Source organism: Trichinella spiralis (assembly GCF_000181795.1).
Source record: "Trichinella spiralis strain ISS 195 chromosome Unknown Scfld1, whole genome shotgun sequence".
Classification (NCBI taxonomy): domain Eukaryota; kingdom Metazoa; phylum Nematoda; class Enoplea; order Trichinellida; family Trichinellidae; genus Trichinella; species Trichinella spiralis.
The window spans coordinates 741,125-749,189 of NW_003526940.1; the positions used below are offsets into that span (position 1 = coordinate 741,125).

Here is an 8,065-nt window from a genome sequence, read left to right on the forward strand (position 1 = left end):
GTCGTACTGGGTTTCTATTGATCTGGCCCGAGAAGTCTTTGTCGTATTGGTTTTCCTTGTCTAATTGCTCCGTGAAGTCTTTGTCGCATTGGTTTTTTTTGTCTAATTGCTCATTGATTCAAACTCTTCAGTTGTGATTAAGATTTGACGGTCCAATAAAATAGCGTGGGTAATGACCAATGAGAGAAAAGCGGGACGGAGTAGTACCAAACCACTATATTAAGGCATTAGACGCACAAAAAGTTATATCATTTTTATCCATTTATGTTGTTTTTTTTGGTTTTCTTGAATTAATGTACTTTCATTTTTTAATACTGTACGTTGAAACTGGGACAAGTCTCACCGGAGGTAAATTAAAGACGCTAACTTTGACACAGGTAATATTTTGGGATCCCGTACTTTTTTCGCGGTTTAATTCCACTATATCTTTGTTTATCTTGAACGTTGGATCTTGATTTACAGTTAATTCACATTCCTAATCGTTAATCGCAGTGAACGAAATACTGGAGAACATGCATGTTGATGATCTGGTGTTCTCGATTCATGAGGAAGAAGGTTTCTCGGGTGTTGACGCAATTGCGAACAGTAATGAAGCTGGGGGTTTTCCATCTAGCAAAATGTGCCAGTAACCACCATGCAGTTCTACAGGCTAAGCACCTGAACACGTGAGAAAAGAAAGCAGCAGTCGGATGTTAAAAGCTCTTGAATAACATGAAACGCGGAGAAAGATGACTTTTCTTATCTTATACAGTCGAACGCAGATCTGAACGTGTTTGGCAACAAACGTCACCTAATCAGTATTACAGCAAAGATATTCCATCCCCTTCGTTACCTGTTCTCGTATCTCATCTGAGGAGGAATTCTGTTTCATTGACTATGGCAGCACAGAATTGATGCATTTGATGCAATCTTTTGCATGAAAGGAAAGCCAATAGGACAACTGCGCAAAGGTCCAATAAATGAAATGAAATGAACGTTTAACAACAACATTAACAATGGAAACTCTTTTTAGAACCAATTTCATATTTCATAATTTATGTCAAAGTTCTTCTTACTGAATCATTTATTTTCATAAATTACAATGTTTTTACTGTATCAAACTGAAGTAATAATAATGATCATTTTATTCGTAACCTACTTTAAAAATAAGTTTAAACAATTTTGATTTAAAGTGATATTGTTTAAAGTGCAATATAGCCAATATAAGTGATGTTCAAACAAAAGTTGTTCAGTCGTATCGCTTGTGTGGTCCATACCCTGTTCGACAATGGCGCGCTCTGCTCGTAGTTATAGTCGAAGTCGCAGTCGCAGTAGCACCCGACGAAGTATGAGTAGTCGCAGCGGTAGTCTTACCCGTCCTCGAAGACGTTCAATATCAAGAAGTCAAACCCCAAAGCGTTCTACTCATCAAATCGTGGTTCCATCATCAAGATTAAAATTGCAGAAAGGACCATCAGCTGTACAATTAGATGGAGATGAAGCTCCCTCAGAAATAATTTGCCCAACGTGTTTGCAGTCGTTGCGGTCACGTTCGAGATCAAAGAGTATTAGAAGAAAGAAGAGCCCTGGCAAGAAAGTGGCCCGTAAAGTCGCAATGCGACAAAGATCTAAAAGTGGAGGAAAATCTCGTCGTAATAAGAAAAGAAGCGTGAAAAAATCCAATCAAAAAGCAGTTTTGATCAAGGCTAGTAAATCTCGTCGAAAGCGTTCTTCATTAAAATCAATTCACAAACAGAAGCGGTATTCATTGAGAAGTAGAGCTGTGGTTCATTGATTTGCTTCACCGAAGATGAAGAATAATAATTTGATGATTTTCAAATAATTCATAATTTTAACTTTATTTTATTTTTATATTATTATTTTATTTTATTTTGATACAATAAATGTATAGTTTTTACTATGCTTGTTGTCGACAAAAAATATGCCATCAAGAACTGGACTGTAGGGTATTCACTGTTCAGTTCAAACCGACTCACAGCTGAGCTGAAGGTTGTTCATTATAAGAAACAGTTGCACTCATCTGATGAGACGAGTGTATTTTGTGCAAGTACATATCAGACTCGATAGCAAACGAATGAATACACTTGCGTAAAATGTCATGAAGACGTCGACACACTCGATTTTACTTATTAGCTCATGCACGAGTCACTTTCTCTCCCGCAATGAATTGCAGGCAGCTGGAATATTGCAATTTCCATTTCTAACAGTCTATCCCTGATGGACTACGTCCATTAAACTCTTCCTAGTTCAAGCAACATCAGAGAACGTACGGATCTGGCTATCCAGGTACAGAAAGTTTCCAGCTTGTCTGAGCGCGCCACAAATCATGGAACGCAGCAGATCCACGATTCTTTATTTTCTACGCGAAGGAAGCGTCGTGTTCCATATAGATGGTTTGAACAACCATGCTCGTAAAGTTGCACACGTACGTCTTGTGCATCGTCAACGCAATAGAGTTTTCTTTTATTGGTTCAAGTATTTTCATTGAGGACGATGAAACTATAATCGTAGTGACTTAACATTAGAAGTAAAAAATTTTTTACTATCCTGAAATTACACTGAATATTATTTTCTCAGAATTTATAGTTTTATCATTTACGTTAGAATTGTTAGCATCGACGACAAAAGGGTTGCAGTCTAATGGATCGAACACACAGAATCACAAGTACAAGCGAACGTCAGTACAACACAGCATGAAGAGTAACACACCCAAAAAACAATGAAAACTATAAGGTATATGTTATAGCCCCGCGTCCGTGGCTATTCCGTAAAGTGATGAACAACACGAACAAAAACAATAAATGTTTATTAGCCACTACCAAGCGAATACGTAAACGCACACGCACACTAAGAGTTCAATCAATCGATCAATAATTTTTCTAACCTCCTACTGTGGATGTTCAGGTTCGGTGTCCATACCATACCATAACAGTATATATGGCTACAGTATATTATTAATTAGGTATATGAGTAATTATTAATTAGGTATATGGGGATGAGGGGGTGATTTCCAACAATTTATTATAATTTTGTTTTTTAATATATTATTTACGGTGAAGTTCATACTATTTAAGAAACAGTATTTTCAAAATAAATTTTCAAATTATTCAGTGCTTATCTGTACCTCACTGAAGTTATATGAAATATGACAGTAATAAGTGTGAGAAAACAACACAAAAAATAAGCTGAATAATGATTTCTAGCTTTCATTATACAAAATCAGCAACAACAACAACAGTAAAGAACAGTTAGCAAAAACTATGATAAACAACAATGAACAACACGTATCATTAAAAGTAATGACACTGAACTGCCGATCCATTATCTTCGCTTGACGTTCTTGAACAGGAAAATTAGTTCGCTTTCAGAAAAGAAACGGAAACTTTTCATATTTTCCTGCGCTCAGCATTGAAGCATCTCCTCATACGAGAGCGAAATTACATGTACCTTCTGACCAAAGTGGATAACAGGTTTTCATGCTGTAGCATTTTTTTCGTCTGAGGACCATCACAAGGAATCATAGAGTTCTCTATGCGCAATGCTTTAAAGAAACATGAACGACTGTTTATATAGTCATATAATGTTCATTTGCTCATTTTCAGTTATTAACCAAATGGAAATACCGCTTAATTCGTATAAAGCGGTTTCAGTTCATAACTCACGAGACACGCGTGTCTTCAACTGAAATTTTAATCAAATGTTTCAAAAGTAAAAATATTAAATTTCAATGTGATTTCATGATGTTCAAATCTTAGAAAAAAATTTAAAACATTACGATGTAATTTGGGAAGATCGAGACGTTCGATATGATATCAACTCAAAGTAAGCATTTTTTGAATGCAGCTCAATCGTCACGTATTATTTTTGAATTTTCAAAAATCGTCATCTAAACATTATTTTACAATATTTCTCTTAGATGAAAAAAATAATTTAAAATTTAAATAATTTTTCGTATTTTAGACAATTGAAACTAAGAAATGGAGAATTCATTGTGGATAAATTACATGTAATTGAAAATACGAAAGGAAATCGTGAGAATAAAGGTATGAAATTGAAAATACAGTGGAACCTCGATTATCCGAACACACGATTTTTGGGGGTCCTTCAGATAATCGGATTTTCGGATAATCAGACATTTTCAATTTTTTAAGTGCATATATGTTATTGAAGCGTTTATAGCGGTTATTCTCAATTAAACGCGGAATAGTAGACATTCTGTTTATTATGCGACATTATTTGTCCTTTACTTACTTAAACTATATGAACGGTTATTAACACAATCAATTATATTTTTCAGCGATACATTGAAAACCAATAGATTTACTTTGCGTCATATTTTATAAAATCAGTAATAAGTTTGTGTTTTAATGAAGACAGCTTCTTCTGTGCAGCGATATCACAAATATGCCTTACTACCATAAGCTGAGTAGCGCTGAATTTATTCCGCTGCTCTATCCACTACAAGCTGAATTTAAAGCACGAATAGGCTTCTGAATGGCTCAGCCTTTCAGTTGGCTTATCAGGCATGTCAGACTCGTCAACGTCATCATTTTCATCTTTTTTCATTGCAATGAGTATTTCTTCGTCAGTTAATGTTTCAAATAACGGGGTATCATCAGCAATTTTAGCAGTTTTCCTGAACGACTTGCCATTCTCCACAAGTCTATACATTTCTAGTTTTTGCTCTAAGCTCAAAACCTTTCATTTTCTAGTAGTGGACATACAGGACAAAAATTAGCCAACAACAGAATGTTACAGTATTAGTAAAATACAGGTTGAATTTAATATACTAAACAATGCATTTTATCTATCCGGCAAAAAAGCGTTCGGATAATCGGGTGTTCGGATAATCGATTATCGGAGAACCAGAGTTCCACTGTAATTATTTCTCCAACATCGATCTCATTGCTCTCTTTTTTTATACGTCTTTATAATACTACCCAACAAACAGTTCTTATTATATTTCTTGAATATATTTTGACAAAAGATTTGCACGTTTAAATAACTTCTTCTATTTTCAAAGCATTTCAAGAGGGGAAAAATTCCAATAATACTGACTTCGGTATAATCTCAAGCATACTATTCAACTTTAGTGTAAAATTGTCGAGCGTGACCATGGAGATCGTCTAATTTGTTGACGTAATGTAATTACTGTAATTATCTAGCCGGTCTACGCGCATCCAGAAGCACAATGAAAAGTGCGTTTATTACGTGCAAGCATGCAAAACAGCATGTTGGGTTTCAGTGTGTGAAAATAGCGCTATAACAATAGTTCAAAAAATTCATTTCACTTGAATTTTGTAAGATACTATATTAATGGTCAGGTTCAGTTTGTCAAGTTTAAATTGTGACTCATATGAATTGTTCAGAAAATTTATTTATCATAATATATATAAAACAATAAAATTATACTAAAATATAATTGTTTTGATATTTTCAAACATTATTAAAATTTGATTCATTGCAAAAACATTATTAACGATGGAACACCGACATTTTATATTTAGGTCAAACCTGCCTTTTAGTAACTACAGAAAGAAATTGTTGATGACGTAAGAGGTTGCATGTTTGCCATATTGTGCTCAGTTTGCGATATGAATTTTCGTGTGTCAGTCGCGTGTCTTGTCTGTGTTAGGCATCGAACGAACAGTACGATTATTCGACAAAGATTGACTGACACCCTGTTGTTCATGAACGTGAAACAATCGACATCGGGTAGTCATAACTGAGTTCGTCATCCTGAGATTTGCACAGTCCACATACGAGAAACCGAATTAAATTTTATTTACACCATTTTGTGCTCAGGTCCGCTGCTCGAAAGCATCACCCTCTAAGAGAAGACATGATGGTTGTAAAGAGGCTTTGCTTCGCTTGCTTGCAGCGTGGATGACCGGATAACGGACAGCAGTTCCGTTCAGAGATGTACGGTGGCAGGATGGGGAGCTGCTCACCACGAGCTCTTACATTGTGACAGTGCGACAATGCAATCCTGATCGCCAATGACTACGCAATTCGAAGAGTTGGTTGCTGAGGGTGTGTAGCGAACAAATTAATGGTATACAGGCCGGATAGTAGCAGGTGGTCTTCATTCTCTTCGACACGGCGTCACAGAGTTTCTTCATTCTGAAAGACCTAGCGGAAATTCTGCGGCTTACGGGCCCGGATGAAGCGGTTGATTTGGTTTCTCTGAGAAGCAGAAAAATCATGCAACGGCTGATGTCTGGACGTGCGCTACAGTTAAATGCTACTAGCGATTTATCGAAAGCGATCACCTCACGCTGAGTACGAACATTTGCCAAGATATGTGGGAATAACTTGCCTGCCGCAGTGATTCTGATGGTTTGGCCACACTTGGAATCGCTGAAGATGATTGAGCGATTACAAGGGAAACTGATCGTGATGTGCTCTATCATGCATCATGTTCACTACTTTGATATCATCGACGGTCGCCTTCGACTGACGGTCCAGTAGCCTTGCAGTCCAGATCGGTTGGATTCCAATTGTTCTGACAACCATGATGGTGACTGAAGAGGCCAGAACGTTGCTGACGCGAAAGGAGGAAGCCAGTGGTAAAATTTTTCGAGAGTTCTGGAAAATAGAAGAAGCACTCAAAGTCACCCTGGACGAAACCTTTCCGCAGTTGATAGCGACGTTGTACTTGAGAGAGATTCTAACAAATATTGTCGGAGGTTCTAACAAATATTGTCTTTTTATGGAGAAAAATACTAGTTGGACCTCCCCTGGATCGACTAAACACCAAAGTCGCCGGCTGGTCACGCAGTACGTGTCACCTAAAGGAGAGCTGCCAAAATCATCCAGACTACACTTCGTTCACGTGATATTGCGTGGAGGATGGACAAAGTTGAAAATTACTAGAGACGAGTCTCTCTGGCCAGACTTGGTATCGTGTCCACTTCGCCATCTGTTAGGACATGGGTGAAAGTCAGATGTGCAGCGTTGTGCTTGACGGATCTGCACACCACCGTTGCAAATTCGCGAAATTACAAATTCACCCAGTCGACGCCTTTCTTCCTTTTCCTCATTTTTTGAGTGGAACGAATTGGCGGCAAACCAGATGATGTATCTTCAAGTCCGCTTGGCCAAAGTGGAACGAATTGGCGGCAAACCAGATGATGTATCTTCAAGGCCGCTTGGCCAAAGTGGAACGAATTAGTGGCAAACCAGATGATGTATCTTAAAGTCCGCTTATCCAAACAGTATCGAGACGCCTTCCATTTTTTTGGAGAAACATCATCAGGGTATGCATGTACAGGCAGACCGCCGCACATTCACAGCAGTTTGAAACCGTCTGAAATATTAGCAGCTGGCAGAGTATGTTTTATCATCTGCTTCTGGCTTGCTTCCCGTAGCTAGCGATCAACATGGTGCGCGTGCATGAGAGCGGCGGTGGGAGTTCTACTCCACTTTTGACCCCATCCAACAACCGCACAAGATCGGCGCGAAATCGAAATGCTTATTGCCGACTTTTTAATGAATTTGCCTGAAGAATTATTTCTTGCATCATCGATGAATATTTTTGGCCTTGTAAATATACTCTTTTTATGAGGTACCAACACGAATTATTTCTGCCAGCTGCCAGATGCGCTTCCCATTCAGAACAAAATGTGGTCAGGTGCTGTCACTCAACTTTGGAGAATGTTCGAAGCAACCTGATCACAGCACCCTGGCAAGCGAAACACATGTGCTTCAATTCAGTGCTGTAACCACTTGAAAGAGACGTATTCACGTGGACAACCGCACATGTTTTATGGACTCTGAAGCTATTCTGTGCTGTTGTGACGTACCGCTGCAGCGATTCCTTTTTCTGCTTTGGCATGCGGTATTTTGTCACAGCAGCTAGTTTCTGACTCGTTTATGGTGACTGAAGAGCGCTTTGAAACTCTTTTGAAATATTACCTTTGTACCCTAACGACGCTTTTGTCTACTTGAATCGTTTTGAATTCTGTATTTTGTTTACTGTTACTTTTTGATATTTATTAACTGCATTATTTTGATATTTCGATATTTTTTCCTTTGTTCAAGTGACTTATGTTCATTTTTACCA

At 37.8% G+C, this 8,065-nt stretch overlaps 3 protein-coding genes across 3 annotated transcripts; 2 read left to right on the forward strand and 1 right to left on the reverse strand.

Moving 5' to 3' along the window:
* Window positions 1-293: 293 nt before the first annotated feature.
* On the forward strand, window positions 294-894 carry Tsp_07280 (hypothetical protein). The gene is made up of 3 exons (XM_003381543.1): window positions 294-348; window positions 493-600; window positions 752-894. The coding sequence occupies exons 1-3, from the start codon at window positions 294-296 to the stop codon at window positions 892-894; spliced, it is 306 nt and encodes a 101-aa protein (XP_003381591.1).
* Window positions 895-1,267: 373 nt separating this feature from the next.
* Window positions 1,268-1,774, forward strand: Tsp_07279 (conserved hypothetical protein). The gene has a single exon (XM_003381544.1). The coding sequence runs from the start codon at window positions 1,268-1,270 to the stop codon at window positions 1,772-1,774; it is 507 nt and encodes a 168-aa protein (XP_003381592.1).
* Window positions 1,775-6,436: 4,662 nt separating this feature from the next.
* Window positions 6,437-6,922, reverse strand: Tsp_07278 (serotype-specific antigen 1). Its single transcript, XM_003381545.1, has 3 exons — window positions 6,874-6,922; window positions 6,727-6,791; window positions 6,437-6,670 (listed from the first exon to the last, which is right to left on the reverse strand). Exons 1-3 carry the CDS (start codon window positions 6,920-6,922, stop codon window positions 6,437-6,439), a joined length of 348 nt encoding a protein of 115 aa, XP_003381593.1.
* Window positions 6,923-8,065: the final 1,143 nt, after the last annotated feature.

Bases quoted from the DNA above. Each gene is read 5' to 3' on its own strand.
- Tsp_07280 (XM_003381543.1), top strand. From the start codon at position 294: ATGTACTTTCATTTTTTAATACTGTACGTTGAAACTGGGACAAGTCTC. The intron at 349-492 runs GTAAATTAAAGA...CGTTAATCGCAG, and splicing joins TGGGACAAGTCTCACCGGAG to TGAACGAAATACTGGAGAAC. The intron at 601-751 runs GTTTTCCATCTA...TATCTTATACAG, and splicing joins GAACAGTAATGAAGCTGGGG to TCGAACGCAGATCTGAACGT.
- Tsp_07279 (XM_003381544.1), top strand. From the start codon at position 1,268: ATGGCGCGCTCTGCTCGTAGTTATAGTCGAAGTCGCAGTCGCAGTAGC.
- Tsp_07278 (XM_003381545.1), bottom strand. From the start codon at position 6,922: ATGGCGAAGTGGACACGATACCAAGTCTGGCCAGAGAGACTCGTCTCT. The intron at 6,792-6,873 runs GTAATTTTCAAC...GCTCTCCTTTAG, and splicing joins GCCAGAGAGACTCGTCTCTA to GTGACACGTACTGCGTGACC. The intron at 6,671-6,726 runs GTATTTTTCTCC...AATATTTGTTAG, and splicing joins ATCCAGGGGAGGTCCAACTA to AATCTCTCTCAAGTACAACG.